Raw genomic sequence first — 19,111 nt, 5'->3', positions numbered from 1 at the left:
AGTCATAGGTTTTTTGCAATTGGACTAGTCTGTATTTTTAAACTAAATTTTAGATTTTAAACTATGTACTATGTTCAATTATTTGAATTTCAACCCCTGCTGTAAGTTACCTGGAGCTCTTTTGGGGAATGGCAGTGTGGAAGCCTAAAATAATAATTCTTATTATTAGAATTATTTATTATTAATAATAATTTTAATAGTAATAAGAGCACAAAGCTGCTTCTGTCTGTAGGCCTGAGATTTAGCCCATCTTCATGCCCATCTGCTTGTTCCCTCCAATCTCAGGCCTCTCTGTTCAGCTTGTTTGGTGAGCGCCTTCAGCATTTCTGTCAACGGAGACATCTCTGCTGCTGCCCTTGAGGACTTTTCTAGCTGATGATGCAGCAAACCCTTCCTTTCCCCAAGACTCCATTACTTCTGCCTTCCATTCTCTCCAATTCCAGAATCTTACTGCTATTTTGTCCTTTTACTCACCCTCCCCGCTTTCTGGTCTGCTTGCCCCGCTACTTTTTCATACCCTGGTAAGAGATGGCTTTCCTGTCCTCAGCCTGTTTCAAATAACATTTTTTGTTGTTGTTTAGGGGCGGTGAGACTCTTTTCATCCCTTCCAGACTGAAAGTTAACAGAAGACGATGCCAATTATTTCCATTCCCTGAGCAGCAGCAACCTTCACAACCAGCTAACCATTTTAGGCTATTCTGGACTGCTGTAGACACAATATACGAGCCAGAAAGATTTGCTCATCTATTCTTGGAGGAAAGCCAGGATATAAACAAATAGTACATTGTCCTTAAATTGCATAAACTGATAGAGGATAATAGTTACAGTGTTAACCTTGCCTTTAAAAAATCAAAAAGCAAACTACCAATACAAACTTTGTATCACAACACACTGAGGGTTCCTGAATAGCCTTAGCCTGCTTGCTCTGGACACCTACTCTTCTATTTCCCATCTAAATTTCATAAAAAGCAGTGCAAACATGTCAAGATCATATCTCCTGGGACACAAGTCTGGTGTTTTAATGGAGACCCCAGACATCAAAGGGAGGAATTCAAGGATGATTTTCCTGCTGTCACTGTAGTTCTGGCAATGGTGGTCCACAAAGTGGAAGCCATATGGATTCCATGACATCTTCAGACCTTGGTCCATCATTCCCACTGACATCAATATTTGGGATGTTCTTCAAGGCTACCACAATGCACCAGGCCCAGTTGAGGAAGGCATGGAATTTCAGACCTTATGGACAAGCCAAGAAATTCCTTGTCCAGGTCAATAGAATGAAGACCTTCACTGGGTGGTACCCAAAAGGTACAGAAGAAGAAGGGAGCTCAGAACTTACCTTTTTTAGTGGCTTCAAAGCTATCGTGAAAATGTATTCTCTGGATATCATACGTTAAGGTCGTGTTCGGTAACAAAGTTCTATTCCTATTGATAATGTTGGCAGAGAATCGGAAGGCTTGCTCCTCGGCATTCATTCCTTGGGCATTGGGACCATCTGTATATTCAAAGATTCCTCCTGTAGGGAAATAAATAAAATATGGTGACATCATAAAAGATTCATTGCCACAGCTGACCTATCTGACCAGAGCCCATCATGGTATGGAGTTCTAGCCCACAAAGGCCCCACTTCCACATCAAAAATGAGGGTTTACATTCATCCCACCAACTCCAGGCAGCCTCTCCTGTTCCTCTCCTGCATTTTTCTTCATCTCCCTTTCAGGTCTTTATTATTTCCATGCTTTCAACTCAACAACCTACTATCACACATACACCTCTAGACTCCCTTATCCCTCTTTGGTCTTAGTGAGGTTCTTTCCCCGACACACACAGATCTTCCCTACCTGTCACAAGTAGTTAACCTTTCACCATTAACCATTAACCCCCTTCTCAGTGGTTAGAATGTTAGAGAACATTCCATAGAATGACAACAGCCCAACTAATATTTCCCAGTTTGAAGCCTATTACAGACAAGGAGAAAAGGATTTTCTTCTTGCCCATAATGCTTGGATTCCCCAGACAAGTCTCCTGACAACCAGCCTCAGAAGAACCATTCTGTCAAGTCACAACCAGCTCATGACAACCCCATAAAGGGGCTTTCAAAGAAAATGAGAAGCAGAGGTGGTTGGCCTTTTTTGTTGGTTTCCCATCCAAACACAGATCCAGCTTAGCTTCTGAGCTCTGTCATAACTGGAATATACCAAGCTGCCTTCCCTCCCAGAATCATTCTTGCTGATGGGGGATCCAGACCCTGGGGTAGCTGCCTGCGTCATGGTGCTCAGAAATTGCTAATGCCGTTCCCTCTCCCCAAAGGCAAAGCTGCTCACATCACAGCCCCATGAAGTTTTCCTTGGCTGCACATCGGCAAGGCCCATCCTCAGTTCCCCACTGGCGATCTATCTGACGGCAGCAGCACCACCGGAGCCATCACATCACTGTTTCCCCTTGTTTCAGAGACTGTAGGAAGGATGGTGTGTTATTCTCCACCCCCATCCCCAGCTCCTTGTTCCCCCACGGAACGGTGGAGAGAGACCTAAACCAGGCGCTGTCTGATTAACAAGCAACTCAAAATAATTAATGGATGAATGAAATACGGAGATGCAGGCGGTAACAGATGTATCTCCTGATTCATTAGCGGAAAAGCCGGCCTCCCTTCTCTGTGTCGGGAGAGCTCGTTGGGAGCTGCGTCTTAACAGGGCTCTCCAGGCACTTCATTATCTTTTATTTATTACATTTGTATTCCACCCTTCCTTCCCCAAGGAGCTCCAGCAGGGATAGGGGGGAGCGATTCCCTTTTATCTTCACAGCCATGGGAGGCACAGAGACAAAGGCCGGCCCATTCAGTTCCTTCAAGCTGCTGAATTCTCCTTAATTTCCTTGCAAAAAACAAATTTCCACCATTTATAGGGCTGCCAGTTATGAGTAGGGAAACACCTGCAGATCACCAGAATCACACTAAGAAAAACCTTTTTATACTTTTACCGCAGCAGAAATATGACACAGGGGCAGTTCCCACATCTGTGTGTAGAACAAAGGGTTACATAAGACTTTATAACATTCCATTGAAGGCAGGGAAAGATGATGTCCTTTCGGGCCAGATCAATAACCTGGGGTCTCCACCACTTGCACATTCCACAGGACCAACCCATTGCCATTATGCTAAGTCATCGAAAAAAGGTTACAAAAGTCCTCTTGTTAATATAAACAATTGCATCCTTCCACAGCTGCCATTCCTTTCTGAAGAATTGCTCTCCGTCATCTGCAGATCAACTCTAATTCCAGGAGATCTCCAGCCTTCACCTGGAGGTTGGTAATCCTAACCATACACATTTCTGCATTCCAGTTCTTTGCTATAATTTCAGTCTCTGGTCTTCCACATGTAGATCTTGCACAAAGAGCGAGGTCACTCTTTTGCCATCTGCCTGACATTCCTGCCCGAGGGCATTGTCACCTTGACAGTGAGGGCTGGGCAAGATGGCCACACGCAAACTGTGGAGGGGGCTGTGGGAAAGAGATCGCTACCATGTTCTGGCTTGCCCTCTGGGAACCCGAGGGCTGCCCATTTTGCCTCCTGGCCTGACTCCTGAACCGAGCATTGTTGTTTGGGGACGGGCTGCAGTTCAGAGGTAGAACATCTGCTTTGCAGAAGGCCTTAGGTCCTGGCCTCTCCAGTTAAAAACACCAGCTTGCACAAGATGTGAAAGATCTCCATCTCAGAACCTGGAGAGCCAGGGCCACTCTGAGTAGACAATACTGACTGGGATAGAATGATGGTTTGATTCTTTATAAGGCAGCTTCATGTGTTCCCATGTGGATTCATGCACTGGTGTCAACTGACTATTGTTTGCTTGTTCTTGCACTGCTGCTGAGGGGCTACCCCCTGCCCAGGTGCCTGCACGCATGGCCAGCAGCTTTTAAATTACTGTGAGAACTTCCATTTTTAAATAAGTAACCTCACAGAACGAAAGTTTCTTTACTTAAAGAAAACAAAAGCATCTACAACGAAGACAAAGTCAGGACTGAAGCATCAAGCATACGACAAGGAACATAGCGGTTTGCCTCCTCTCCCATGGGAATTTGAACCAAGCACAGTTCAAAAAAGTCACACAAAGATAACCCTTTGGCTGTTAAACCTACAGGTCTGGGAACTAGGGAGGGGAAGGAAAGTGTGGGGAGGATAAAGGTAAAGGTAAAGGTATCCCCTGTGCAAGCACCGAGTCATGTCTGACCCTTGGGGTGACGCCCTCTAGCGTTTTCATGGCAGACTCAATACGGGGTGGTTTGCCAGTGCCTTCCCCAGTCATTACCGTTTACCCCCCAGCAAGCTGGGTACTCATTTTACCGACCTCGGAAGGATGGAAGGCTGAGTCAACCTTGAGCCGGCTGCTGGGATTGAACTCCCAGCCTCATGGGCAGAGCTTTCAGACGGCTGCCTTACCACTCTGCGCCACAAGAGGCTCCTAAGGATAGGGGGTTGTAAAACATAGTGGCAGGAAATGACCTTGGGATGTCAAACCAAAGCATCTGTGTTACATCAGGGCAAGACAGGGCAAGCAGGCAACAGAATCAAATCATTGAAACAGAATTAAAATCATGGCAGAAAACCTGGAGATTTGGACAATGAGCAAGACTAGCCAGTGATGATCCCAAGGCACCCACTGATTAATTGATGCAATTACTGAAATCATGTTGTAGATGTCTTATTGGTTTTCGTATTCCCTGTGAACCGCCCTGAACTGCAATGGAGGGCAGTAAATGAATGAATGAATGAATGAATGAATGAATGAATGAATGAATGAATGAATATCCCAGCAAGCCAGGGAATTCATAAGCACAACTCAACCCCAAACATTCTCACCAACTGCCATGCTGAATGCCACCACTACACATACATTATTCCTGTTTTGGAGCATGAGGAAGAAAACCTTCCTACTGTCCTTTTGAACTGCCAGCAAATTGGGTGGCTGGGGACAGGCTCTGAGAGAACAGGACAAGTTTGATTTCCACATCCCCTTTTTACAAACATCCAATCCCCACTAGGCTTGGCTTGAAATTTTCAGGAGCTGTGATTTGTTTTTGTGGTTCTGACTTTTCACAGCTGTACCACACAAGGAAGCCCGTTGACCCAAATGCATGGCCTGCATGAGTTTAATTGGATCACCACAACAATGACTCTGACGTCCCTCAGCCTGGTGGTTAAAGCTCCTTCACAATGGCTTGTTTTCCCACGATGCAGTGCTCTGGAATGCACACCGGAGAAGCAGTGTTCCGGGGCAAGCCCCAATTGGCACTTGGCTCTCCGGGAAAACGCACTTCAACCCTACCCCTACCCCTACCCCATCCGCAAGCCTTGGACATGCGGATTGCTTCCTTCCCATTCCCCATGAACCATTTATGAGGCAGCGGTTCTTTTCCCCCCATCACGGCAGCACTCTGACTCTGCCGTGAGGGGATCAATTATTCAGAACAATACAGTCAACGAGGACCTTATCACTGGAGCACCACACGAGAAAGATCCAAGCGGCTGCCAAGTATCCTCCAGCAATGAAAACACTTAATTCAGAGAGACGGGAGACCATCTGCTCCTTCTGCCCCGCGCAGCCCGAGATGGCAGCAAAGATGGGAAATGCCAGCAGGCCCTGAAGGAGAGCGAGCAGGGAGCGGACCTCGCCAAATGGGCCCGAATCTTGTGGGCGGATCGTTCGGGGGCTCGCGGAGGAACCCCCCTTCTCTATTAGCCCTCTGGCTCCAGAACGAACTGGGAAGACACACGGCAAGGAGCAGATCTTTCTCTTTCCCTGTTATGACCAAAAGAAGAGGCTACATTCTGTTGCTGTGACAGAGAATCAGCGGATTTCCTTTTCGCCTCTTTGTTCAGGGCCTTTGGGAGAGAAGACTCCCTGCTCCCCCGCCTGCGTGCTGATTAGAGAATCCAGCCATATTGAAAGGGGGATGCTGTCGGCACTTGATCCAAACTAAATGAGCTCTCTAGGGCCTATTCTGCACAGGATAGATAATGCACTTCTGGTGCACTTTAGAAGTAGATTTTCCTGTTCCGCACAGGACAATCAGCTGCCAAAGCACATTGAAAGTGCATTATCCTATGTGTGTGAAATGGGCCCTGGCAACCGTTTGGACATCATAGGCTGTTCTTCGGGGACAGGTGTACATCTGGTCTGCATTGAGGGGACAACAAACACGAGCTGATCAGCACTTTCAAGTGAGGTTGCAGAGGGGGAAGGAGATGGTGTGAATACAAAGAGCAACCCCAGGCAGATAAAATTGCCTTCAGGCAGGGCCATTCAGTCTTGGGCCCAGCCTGGTGGAACATTCTGCCTGAACAGATCAGGGCCCTCCAGGATTTCACACCATTCCAGAGGGCCTGCAAAACTGAGCTGTTCTTCCAGGCCTATGGTTGAGACCAGGCAATGACATCTTGAGATGCTGGCCTGCTCACTTGAAACATCCACTGACAGGGACCCCTCCATGGGTATGGCTCTCTAGATGTCCATGGACTACAATTCCCATGAGCCCCTGGCAGCACCCACAGGTCAATGGCCACAGGACAGAGCAGGAATCCCCCAGAATCACCTTTTGGGACCAGCCTCCAAGAAAGAGCTTGTGGTACAATAACACAGTGTCCCATAGTTCCAGGGCCAAAAGGTAGCCCAGCAGGATACCATGGTCAACGGTATCAAGAGTAGCTGAGAGATCCTGCAAAACTAGCCAGGTCACATTTGCCATTTAGTTCTTGCTAGACATGATCAGCCAGGGAGACCAAGGTAGTCTCTCCTCCAGACCTCTGTGGCCAAATTCTTTGGGGCTATGATGTAAGAGCTCCCGGACCACACAGGAAGCTCCACTGGACAACTGCACACAGACATAATGGTGACAGGGAAATATACCCTTTTCATCACCATCACCACCATATTATAGGTTTTAATATGGATTCTGCGCTGTGTGTACAGCCCTGCTTTGAGCTTTCCTCCCACAATGCTCTAGCCATCATCCCTTCCATTTCATTACCATCAGTTCCCCTGTGCAGCAGGGAGACTTGGCTCTAATGTGGCAGGCAAGAATGCATGAGCCAGACCCAAGCCTTTCCATCTTCCTGAAGACCCAGGACTGTTTTTCCCTGCCTGACTCGCCCTCAGGACCGAGATCCTCTCCTCTCTTCTCTTCTCTGTAATCAGACCAGTGGCTCATCTAGTCCAGCATCCTGTCAGTTCCTCCAGAAGGCCAGCAACAAGGCATGGAGCCTGAAGCTCTGGGATTCAGAGGTTTCGTGCCTCTGAACATGGAGGCTCCCTCAGTCACTATGGCTACTAGACTTCTCCATGCATCTACCTAATCCCCTTTGAAAGCTGTTTGTTCCTGTGGCCATCACTACATCCTCTGGTGGTGAACTCCACATTGTAATCCCTCTCTGCTTAATCCATTCTCCCCCCACTTTACAGTGTGAATTAATCTCCCTTTCTGTGCTATTGCCTTTCCGCTCATGGGAGAGGGGAAGTACCTGGGATTCTTAATTCCAGTGTTAATCAGGTCTGAAGTGATCTAATCCACTTTGCTAACATGGCCTTCTGGGTTTTACCAGGACTTCTTATTCTCTTGTGTTGATATATGTTGTCTTCACCTCCTGTTATTAGAGGAGAGCAACTCAAGCATTGGATTAAAAACAAGTTCTGCAAAGACCAGTCCGAGAGAATGCGCTCCACTGGGGGCCAAGATGGGTGCTTCAAAGCAATCTTCTCTCCATAGAGCGCCAGCCAGTGCCAAGATGTATCAACGCACATCACCCCCATGGCAATCATGCCCTGGTCCCAATCACTGATTTGGGACAAACACAATCACAGAGGACGCATGTGGGTGCTTTTGCACGTACTGAACAATGCCCTTTCAATCCACTCTGCAATGAGATTTCACTGCGAAAAATGCCACGATCTGCTTGAAACCATAGCGGACGTCCACAGAAAGTAGGCTGACGGTCCATTATCTGGTGTATGAGAGAATACAAGAATTCTGGCAACATGCTGCATTTGGAGAGGCTCTGCCTACCCTTTGCACATTCTACTGCTACAGTCCCATTGCGCTGGGATAAGAGGCAGTTACACTTGTGACAGTGTAAGGTCAAAAGGCTGAGGAAGGCCTGGTGGTGCTTCCAAGCCAATACCGTAGCTGTGGCCACTGCAGCATCAGCCTCCTTCGGCACGACAGCTGTGCACACACACATGTGCATGCATGAACGAATGCGTGTGCACGTACATACACACACACACACTGTGCAAGTTCTTTGCAGTCATTAAAAAGCCTAATCACTAACTTGGTGCCGTTGATTAATGCATAATCTTAATCATGATTACACAGTGTAATTGGCGTTAATTCAGGGGAGCCAGTTAATTATGAAAATAATTGTTGCCGGTCCCCCCCCTCTCCCCATTTTAATAAAATGGAATAAAATGCACTTGGGCTACAAATTAAAGGAAGCATGGCATCGGGAAATCTAATCGCTGGGCATCGGGAAACCTATCTGCCCGGTGGCTCTTTTCATCACAGAATACCAGCATTGAATGGAGGGGAACCAGATGAACAGAAGGACCCCGTTCAAAGCCCCTATTCATGTGACTAGAAGGAGGGCAAAGGAGTGGGAGATAGATGGACCTGATCCATGGAGTGTGTCCCGCTGAGTTCTCCTGTGTAGGTAAGCTCTGGTTATCCTGCACCTGTCTCTCACGCAACCGCCATGAGTGCCCTCAAGGTCTACCACATCAGGGGAAATATTGGGGTGCCTCCCCTTGTTTTACGGCTACTCTGCCTCCCCACAATCAGGTTGCTCGAGGCTCATCTAAAACAGAGAAAGTGTGCTGTTGAGTCACAACCGATGGCAATTTCTTGAAGTTCTACCTCATGAGGTTTTCAGGACAAGAGATGTACAAGGATGGCTTGCCCTTGCCTTCCTCTGCATAGCAATCCAGGTCACCCTTGGAGGGTCTCCCAACCAAGAACCAACCCTACTTAGCTTCCAAGCTCTAACTACATTGAGCTAGTCCGGGCTACTAGGACTGCTACAAGGCTTAGCCCTGTCCTGCTAAAAACTACCACATTTCCCTGGAGAAACTTCCAAGTTCTAGTGAGACTGGGCAGTAACTGGGAGGAAGGAGGATGCTGCATGAAGCTGGGCTCAACATCTGGAACAACCTGGGATGACCGGCTTCTTGCAAGCATGCCTTTGCTTCTGTTGAGGAGGCAAATATCTGGGGCTGGGGATAGATTTGGAAAGGCACAAAATTAGACTCAAAGATCTCTCCTCCTCATTTCAAGCTCTGTATTTCCATTGCTTTACACTTAATACTTCTGATGTATTTATTTATTTATTTGCTCAGTCATTCATTGAATCAGAGTTGGAAGGTACCTCCAGGGTTATCTAGTCCAACCCCCTGCATCATTCATTCATTCATTCATTCATTCATTCATTCATTCATTCATTCATTCATTCATTCATTCATTCATTGCAATCTTCCCTCTGTGGAGTGCCAGCCAGTGCCAAGAGATATCATTTATTCATACTAATAATAACCTGACTAATAACCTTTCCAACAATAGCACTCAAATTGGCTTCGAACTTTAAAATAGCTGGGTTGAATCCAGACTAAATTGGCAGCTTCCACTAAATCCCTCCCCTCGTGTCTTTCCTCAGGGTCCCCTATCCCCCTAGGAGCAGCATTTCACAAACAGATGTGGATGGCAGAGGGGTGCAGGAAATTTCCATTCCACTGATGCAACATGAGGGTTTTCAGAAGAACCTCCCTGCTCAAATGAAGTGGAAGGGGCTTTCCGCACCGGGATCCATGTAGCAAATTGTTTGCTGAACGAAAAATCACCATTTAAAATAGTGGAATTCGTCGTTATGCATACCTGACTTTGTAGTGGAATCCAGTTGCGTTTCTATAGTTTCCCACAGGCTTCCGGTCTCGGCAAAAATCGCTAGAAAGGAAGCGCTATTGCCAAGCTCGTCCCGCCCCTGGCCGTCAAGCAGCCAATGGGTGGCCGTTAGCATGCTCCCAAACAGCCCCTTTCCCTTTAAGAAAGGTTTTTTAAAAAAACACACACACGTTGCACCGAATCTGCGTTGATTCGTTGCAACGGAGAGACCCATCCAGCTAGCGAGTGTGTTTGAGCTGCCGTTTCATCGTTGCCACGCTCCCCCCGAGTGACCCCCCCCCCTCACGGGCGCGATTTTTGGCCGAAAACAGTGTGAAAAATAAAGGGAAAATAAATCAGAAAACGGGCTTCTGTTTTGATTGTGCTTAGTGACTGTCAACAGAGGGACTGCAGACGGGGAAGCCTCACTGGCTAAACGGAGGCTCGCCGGTGCGTTGATCTTCGCTCGCTCGGAGAAAAAAAAATGGCGATCGCTTCACCGGAAGATCAGAGGAGAGAGCCAGGGGGAGGGACTTTGCAGAAACCACAACAATGGTAACGCACAGAACTTTCCCGCTAGTGTTGCAGATTGGTTGCAGGAGTGTAGCGCTTTCCGGAGGGTGAATCTACTTTTTGGGATTTCCCTGAAAGCGCTACAACAAAGCACTTTTTACGGATCGGTTTCAGGTGTGTTGCAGATTGTCAACGACGTTGTGCATAACGGCAAAACTGTAGTGTTTTCAATTAGTAACCATTGTGCAATTTTGAAGGAGTGCGGAAAGCCCCAAAGAATTCCAGGATTAGCTTTTGGCTTTGTGGAAGAGGGTGCCAGGAAGCACACTGGTGGGCACCATGGCAACCAAGGACACCGGGTTGGGGATCACCACTCTAGAGCAGGGGTGACCAAACTGTAACTCCCCAAATGTCGACAAGACTACAATTCCCATAAGCCCCTGCTAGCACATTCTGGGCGGGCCTCATGGGAATTGTAGTCCATAGAATTCTGAAGAGCCATAGTTTGGCCACCCCTGCTCTAGACTAACATAGTGCCAGGGATTCCAGGACACAAACCATGAACCTTCTGGTTGATGGCTTTGTATGCACAAGCTTTGTGGCACCGTTTTCGAGAACAGAAGGTTTGTAGCAGCAGCCATTGCAACCAGAAGGCTGTATGGAACTGCTGGACTGGCCAGGCTTGGAATCAGCAGCTGGGCCTTCTGAAAATGCTCGATCAACAGTGAAGGTCCTTCACCCTTCTGTACTGAAGGCTTCAGCTGAATTCCGATTTCCCCTGAACTCTGTTTCCACCCAACTGGCCTTGGGCTGAAGAACACATTCACAAGAAGCTGCCTTCTACCTATCAGCCCATAGATCCTTTAAAGTCATTCTTGCATGCTCAGTCTGGCAGCTACTTTCCAGGGTCTCAGAAAGAGGGTCTTCCCCATGATCTACTGCCTGGTCCTTTTAACTGAAGATGCCAGAGATTGGACCTGGAACCTTCTGTATGTTGAACAGCCACTCTAGCATTAAGTCACAACCCATCTCCAAAATAAACTTTCCAGATTTGTACTTCGATAACACCCTTTAGCCCGAGTTAGCCCAGGCTAGACAGTTATCCTTTTTGGAAGAGCAGTTTTGTTTTCTTTAAAGATAGACCTCTATGTGAAGGATGTACTTAGAGGGCAATACCCAGCAAATATTGTCCTTCAGCGTTGGAAATGAACTAAGCAGACAGGATCTGAAAACATGATGCCAAGTGCCCAGAGGAAAGGGCAGGGCACAGCACACACTCCTGTTTTGGCTTGGCCTTCTAGGTGAGGCTGTCTGAAGGTAAAAGGTGAACTCTGGATGGAGCAAACACCATAAAAGGAAACTCACAGACCGGAAAGATCTCAGAGCCAAATCCCATCCCGCTCAACAACAGATGCATCAAGGTCATCAAAGCAGCAAAAGCTGGCAGACAAATGGGCCTCTTGTTAATATTTTAAAATCACAATTCCCTCCAGCTTGTACGTCAAAAGATTCCTCTCTCTCTCTTTCTCTCGTATATACACAGGGCCACAGGAACAAATTAAACTTGTTTCTTTTGAAGTCCCCAAAGCAAAGCCCTTGCTCCATGTGTTCCAGAACAGAAAGGACGCCCCAGATATTTGAAAGAAGAAACCAGGTGTGTGGGGGGGAGGGGGGAGTTTGGGGCTTGCTTCGAAGGCTTATAACAGGGGTAGGCAAACTGTGGCCCTCCAGATGTCCATGGACTACAATTCCCATGAGCCTCTGCCAGCAGGGCACAGCATACACTCCTGTTTTGGCTTGGACTTCTAGGTGAGGCTGTCTGAAGGTAAAAGGTGAACTCTGGATGGAGCAAACACCATAAAAGGAAACTCACAGACCGGAATTGTAGCCCATAGACATTTGGAGGGCCACAGTTCGCCTACCCCTGGCTTATAGGGTTTCTTCTCATATCCTTGCTTTGAATCCTAGAGTTGGAAGGGACCTCTAGTCATCTAGTCCAGGGGTAGTCAACCTGTGGTCCTCCAGATGTTCATGGACTACAATTCCCATGAGCCCCTGCCAGCGAATGCGAATGCTGTCAGGGGCTCATGGGAATGGTAGTCCATGGACATATGTAGGACCACAGGTTGACTGCCCCTGATCTAGTCCAACCCCCTGCATAATGCAGGAACTCACAGCTACCTGCCCACCCACAGTGACCCCAATTTCATGCCCAAGTGATCCTCCCCCAACCAGGAGGAGAAAATTGACCCACCATCCCACAGTGGCAATCAGCAATTCCCTGGGCATGCAAGGAACGGCCACAAGAGACATTTGCCGCTTGCATGCAACCACCAGTTCCGCAAAAATCCATATTCTACACGCAGCCTACGAAAAGAAAACTGTGGCAAATTTGCAGCCTTTCATAGCAGCCGCGGAAACAACAACAGGTTTCTTTAGAAAGTAATTGGAGATGCTTCTCTCCCCCACACCCCCGAAGGGAACCACAGTCGCCTTCAACACCTTGAACAAGAACCTGGATACCGATGCGCTTCTCTGCGGCTTTGCGTGTCAAACTGACCGGAGTCATAAAGTGCCGCAACAGCTATAATTTCTGTCTCGAAATGTCCCCGATGACAAATGGCGTCACTAAGCAAAGCACCTGCCAAGGTGTCCGAGTGGGTCACTGTGACATCCTTTGCGAGGAAGGCATCGGCAGCTGGGCCCTCCAGTGCAGAAGCTGAGTCACCAGTCCCCCAAGGCAGGTAGCAGATCATCACTGAGGCAGGGAAAGGCCAAGAAGAAATCGGGGAACTGACAACCAGGAACCAACCCACAGGCTCTGGATTCTGTGCAATAAGCTGAGAATAGTTGTCCGGGAGGTGAGTCAGTGAAGGGAGAGCCGATTCTTTGGAAAGTAGCTGGTATCTCCCTGCAATGCATACCCAAGGGGAGGGGGGGGGGTTCAGGCACACTCTCAGTTTGCCCAGGTAAGGGGAGGCCTCACTAGCTTATGGACCGGACATGGGTTTAGAAAATACCCTAAATTTGCAGTACCCAAGTACTGTTGAGTGGCGACTGTGGAGAAGTTTCCTTGGCAGAAAAGAGACGGCAGCCAAGTTCTTTGGACATCAGAAGTTTGAGAACTGCAGCTCCACAGCAGGGTTTGTTCCTGTTTTTTTTGGGGGGGGGGCCAGGCAGAGAGCTCCCATTCCTTTGCCCACCCTCAGACCTCCTATTGAGCTCCCCTTCCTTCCCACCCATTTGCATGACCCCCCCCCCCAACCTGACTGTGGGATGTTCCCCTGCCGGCCTGTGAACTGACGCACCTCCTGTGTCCACAGCTCCAGCTGCCCAAAGACCTTTCTCCTGTGCATGTAGCTGGCAGCATGAGTGGCAGAGCACTAGCAAGTGAGTGAGGGGGTGGTTTGTCAGAAGTAGCCCTGCCCAAAGCTGTAAGATCCACATCGGGGTGTACTGACCCCTGCTCCACGGATACACCTTCACCTAAAACAGTTTCTTACCAACAAAAACAGGCTGCTTAAAAATGGCACAGATCTGACAACGTCTGGAACAAAATGTGTCCCCGTAGGCCAGTCATGCTCAGCCAGAGTTACTAGGAACCCCAGGGCTACTCCAGAGCCCTCAAGCAGTTACTCCAGTTGAGGGCAACTTAATTTTTAAAAATCTATATATATTTTAAAAATTAACTAACCCGGGGAAGACAGAGTGGCTTTCTGCCCATCTGTCTGGTCTGTGGTGACCTTGTTGAATTCACACTAGGGTTGTGCGCTTTGGCGCACTTTGATGATCACGGAAGCTCGAGGCGGCCAGCACTGCAGTGCGGAGGAGTGGCACCGGTGCGCCAGCCGCTGCCCACACACAGGCACAGAGCTCTGTGAACTGCTGCGAGCCAGCTTGCTGGGAGTGGTGGTACATGAATTGAATTACTAAATAAAAACATTCTCTGACCCGAAAAGGAAGAAAAGTCAATTTTTATATCCTGCTTTTCACTCCCTGGAGGATTTTCAAAGTGGCTTACAACTGCCTTCCCTTCCTCTCCCTACGACAGGCACCCTTTGAGTTAGGTGAGGCTGAGAAAGCTCTGACAGAACTGCTCTGCGGGAACAGCTCTAATCGTGCTGTGACTAGTCCAAGGTCACCTAGTCAGCTGCATGTGGAAGAGTGGGGAGAGTCCCAATTCTTCAACAGAAGATCTTCAAAGCGAGACTCCACAGTGTGAAGTGGCTGAATTGGAATTCACGGCTATACCTCTCACTCCCACCCCCGTATACACATGCTTCGAACACAAACCCTAGATTTCTGACTCATTACAAGCATTTGGTCACCGCATGAAAAGAAAAGTCTCACAGGAAATGACAGTAAAGCTAGGAAAAGCTGAATGGACCCAACATGAGACGGATGGATTCGGCCCAGTAAGCCACGTTTGCAAGGCCCAAGCAGGGCTTTAAGACATTTTGGAGGTCGTTAATTCACAGGGCCACCATAAATCAGAAGCCACTCCATGGCAGAGTTCAACAAAACAGTGGCTATTTAAGCAAACCCCGCAGTGCCCCACCTGATACAAGCTTTAACCAGCCCGGCATCACTAGAGAATAGTGTGTGCATTCTTCATGATTAGATCTGAATTTTACATAATTACATTTCATTTTGTCTTTCCTGCTTTTCATGGTGCCTTGAGCTTGCTGGCTGCTTGTTCTGTGTTTTTTTCCCCACATGCATTGATAAAATGGCTTGCAACACTACAGGACTCCTGCTTGTTCTTCACCGCACAAGATGGACATAATCAAGCTCTCCAGAATTACTACGCACTCAAGAATCACAGCACACAAGGAGTTCAGGGGCAACTGGGGAGGAATTCCATGCCAGCTTGGTGTGGTGATTAAGAGTGGCAGTGTCTAATCTGGGCCCATTCTGCACACATTGGATAATGCACTTTCACTGTGCTTTTTTGGCTGGATTTTCCTGTGCGGAACAGGGAAATCTAGTTCTAAAGTGCATTGAAAGCGCATTATCCAACAAGTGCAGAATGGGCCCTGGAGAGCCGAGTTTGATTCCCTGCTTCTCCACATGTACCCAGCTGGGTGGCCCTGGGCTACTCACAGTCCTCATACAGCTGTTCTCACAGAGTAGTCCTGTCAGAGCTCTCCAAGCCCCATCCGCCTTACAGGATGTCTGCTGTGGGGAGAGGAAAGCGATTGTAAGCTACTTTGAGACCCCTTCAGGTAGAGAAAAGCAGAGCATCAAAACCAACCGTTCTTCTTCTAGGATGCTAGCCTCACCTTGGAAGCAAAAGCAGGATCAGCCCTAGCTAGTGCCTGGATGGGAGCCCTCCTCCAAGGAATACCAGGGCCGTGACGCAAAGTCAGGCGACAGCCAACCGCCTCAGTACGTCTCTTGCCTTGAAAACCCCATGGGGTGGCTATTAAGCCAGCAGTGACTTGACGGCACTGTCCGCCACTATGACATGTTGACCCGGGAACTGTTCTTCCCCACTGCCTATTCATGACGTGAGAGGGAGCAGGGGCAGCCTGCGGGCTGAGAAGCAGAGCTGCGAATCAGGAAGAACACCGCCAGCCAGAACACCAAACATTACCTGTCCAGGGTCCTGAAATCAATGGGCTCGACTGGGCCTCAAATGGAGCTGAGAACATCCTCAGGTGAGCCAGCCTCTCAGATGCAATACAAGAGTGTAAATATTGGCCTGCCTTGGGAGCGATGCTGAAAGGCTCGGTGCCAGGTTAAGTTTTCATCTCTGGCCATTGTTACACACACACACACAAACACACACACACTTCAAATGCAACCCAAAGGGCTGCTTTTCTGAAGAGACAGGTATTGGCCAGGGGAAACCCCTCCCCCCTCCCTCATTGCTGCCCGGCCTCTTTCCCACTGCAAAAGCCACCCCTCCACAACCACCTCGGAGCTGCTTGTACCCCTTCAGGGGAAGAAATATCTCTGCAAAGTTTCTTCAACAGCAGCAAAAGCATCTGGACAAAGGAGCATTTCTCAGTGGGAGAAATCTCTCTGCCCTTCCCCCATGCTTTCTCTCCCACAAAACCAACAAAGGAGGGAGGGGGAGTCCTTAAAATGAGCATGAAAGACTGAATCCTAGATAACCATCTGGAGCAGTCTTGTACGCTAACACAAATGCATTCTTATTAGATTCCTGCCATTGCTCTTTGCGTTTATGGCAATCTTTTCCAAAACCGCGGCTGTGGCATCCATGTGACTATTGAGGGACAGCGGCTGACAGAGATGATGCTCGACCCAAGGCCGTGCAATCAGTCTAGGGAAGCCAGCCTCCAGCTCTCACAGAATGGCAGCTCATCTCCAGACTACAGAGATCAGTCTGCCTGCAGAAAGTTGCCATAGAAAGTTGCTCTATCCCTGTGGTCCCCAACCACCGGGCCGCGGTTCCCTCTCCCCGCCCCCCCAGTAAGAAAATATCCCAAGCCACAAGCAAATCGGCCACAAAAGTGGCCGATTAGCTTGCGGCCTGGCAAGCTTCGTTTTGTGTGGGGGGAGGGAAGCAGGGCCGCGCATGTGCGTTTGCACCAGCTGACACCTCATGTCCCCATTCCGATGCACTGGCTTCACCTGGGGTCTTGGGCTGAATCTCCTCCTCCGCAGGTGAGGCCCCGGCGTCCGTGATGGGGGGCAAACACCCGCTAGATAATCCAGCCGTTTTATATCCCTTGTAAGCTGGGTTTTGGAGCTGGTGGCCTAAACATTCCTGTTTGAGTGCCACTCTCTTTGGAGAAGTCTTAAAGCAGAAGAGGGCAGCAGGAATGCCCATTTGACAGGATCGGGATAGCTTGGGATGCCCAGGTCTCCTGAAACTCAGCCAGAAGGACCGGAGGAACCATTTAGTTTCAGCATCTCTTTGTGCCTCCTTTCCATCCTCTATTTCTGTGGTGAGAGCCATGAAATGCTTCTCCCCTGTAGACACCTGTCTGTAGCAGAGAGGGGTGGTCACGTCACTGCAACATGCTAACTTCTGCTTTTGGAATGCAGAGAGTAGAACCATCTCACAAAGCACCCCCATCTGACAAGCTTAAAAGTTACTCTGACACAAGCCTTTCCCCTCCCCAGGAGGCTGTCACCTGGCTACAACCTCATCAGGTAGTCTGGACAGCCCAGGTTGTCTCGATTTTGCCAGAAGTTGGAAGCAAGGCACAGTCCATCCTGGTTAGTACAAGATGGGGGGGGGGGCTACCAAGGAGTTCCAGGATTGTAATAAAGAGCAAATCACCAATGTTTGCCTCTTGCCCTGAGAAGCCTACAGCGGCGGTGGCTCTCCAGATGTGCACGGACTACAATTCTCATGAGCTCCTACTGGCATGTGCTGTAGTCTGTGCACATCTGGAGACCCACAGTTTGGCCATCCCTGGCCCTATAGGATTGACACAAATTGACAGCAAACGGCACTTTCTACCACCAGTTCTGCACAAGGCAGGTGGGTCCGGGAGGTAGGTATTGGGTAGGAGGAGAGAATTCACTGTGCAACTGGGTAAGAAACCAATGAAGACATAACACTTTGAGAGTCTCCAAAGACTGTGAGCTTTCTGATATTCCAGAGGGAGCCTTCAAATGAAGTCAGAAGCAGGGGTAGAGCACCTGTCTGTGACCCTCGTACACGATCCCTCCCTTACTGGGCAAGCCACTCACCCAGCTGCTAGCTTGAGTGGGAAACCCAAGCTGACAGGCTGTGAGTTCATTAGCAAATGCAAACTGAATTAGCTTCTTAGATGAATAATGCAGCCAATGGTGCCTCTGGCTTCCTCTCCTGAAGAGGGGTTCTTGGACATCCCTCCCACCACCACCAGGCTTTTCTCTTCCCCTCTCCCTCCCTGGATTGTCACAGGGGATTATTTGTCAAGGGACGTAGGGCCAAGGTGGTGGGGAGAGGATTCCCACTCATCAAATATTAGCCATCTTCTCTGCTTTATTATGCCTGCCGCCTTGTATTTTAAATATCAATTGCCAGGCAGGTTAAGCACTTATTCCCATCCCCTCTCAGATTTCAAAAGTGTCTAATTGCTCCCTGGAGTGCCTCAATCAGCAAATGAGAAAAGGCACTAATTAGAACCAGCTCTCCTTCCGAGTGGGTTGACCCTCAAAACTCTGGCAGCAGTTTGGAAAGTTTCAGAGGAAACAGTGGGGACTGGGGGGAAGGGGGGGGATGCTGGTAAGGGAGCAGGTGAGAAAGGAGGCTGACGGTCCTACACAGCCCCCCCCCCCATTTCTGTGGTCACAATGAAGTCCTCATATATTGCCTGTGCTCCAGATTCATTCAGTTTCGATCTGTACCAATGCCAGCTAAAACAATCAGGTACACAGATCAGGGCTATAAACAGGCACCCACTGTTTACCTATGATAGGTATAAAAAATTTACCTCCAGGTTAGCGATCCCCAACCTGTGGGCTGCGGACCACATGTGGTCCCTCAAATAATTGGAGGTGGGTCGCGAAGAACGCCTTCTCCCCCCCCCCGGCCCTTTACAACACACTTTGGGTGTCATTGTCTCCCATCACTCCCAGATGGGACTATCTCGATGCAGAGAAACAAGCTCAGGGTTCCCATTGATTTGTCATTGTCATGAGTTAAAATTTCCATGAAAAATAAAATGTTCCTTATGTTCATTGTTGTGGCGTGTCTGTATCTTATTTTGAAGGG

At 48.7% G+C, this 19,111-nt stretch overlaps 1 protein-coding gene across 4 annotated transcripts in view; it reads right to left on the bottom strand.

Annotated features, from left to right (window-relative positions):
• Window positions 1-19,111, bottom strand: part of GRIK3 (glutamate ionotropic receptor kainate type subunit 3) — a 250,049-nt gene that overhangs the window by 106,515 nt on the left and 124,423 nt on the right. For 3 of the 4 annotated variants that reach the window (XM_077337278.1, XM_077337281.1, XM_077337280.1), the window contains exon 2: window positions 1,340-1,516. In XM_077337278.1, coding sequence (XP_077193393.1) covers window positions 1,340-1,516 — 177 coding nt within the window. Of the gene's footprint in view, window positions 1-1,339; window positions 1,517-15,534; window positions 15,553-19,111 lie in introns of those variants that run through there. The other variant, XM_077337282.1, reaches the window with a different exon arrangement.

Source organism: Paroedura picta, chromosome 5 (assembly GCF_049243985.1).
Source record: "Paroedura picta isolate Pp20150507F chromosome 5, Ppicta_v3.0, whole genome shotgun sequence".
In the NCBI taxonomy this organism is placed as follows: Eukaryota; Metazoa; Chordata; class Lepidosauria; order Squamata; family Gekkonidae; genus Paroedura; species Paroedura picta.
This window is presented reverse-complemented; position numbering and strand designations above follow the sequence as displayed.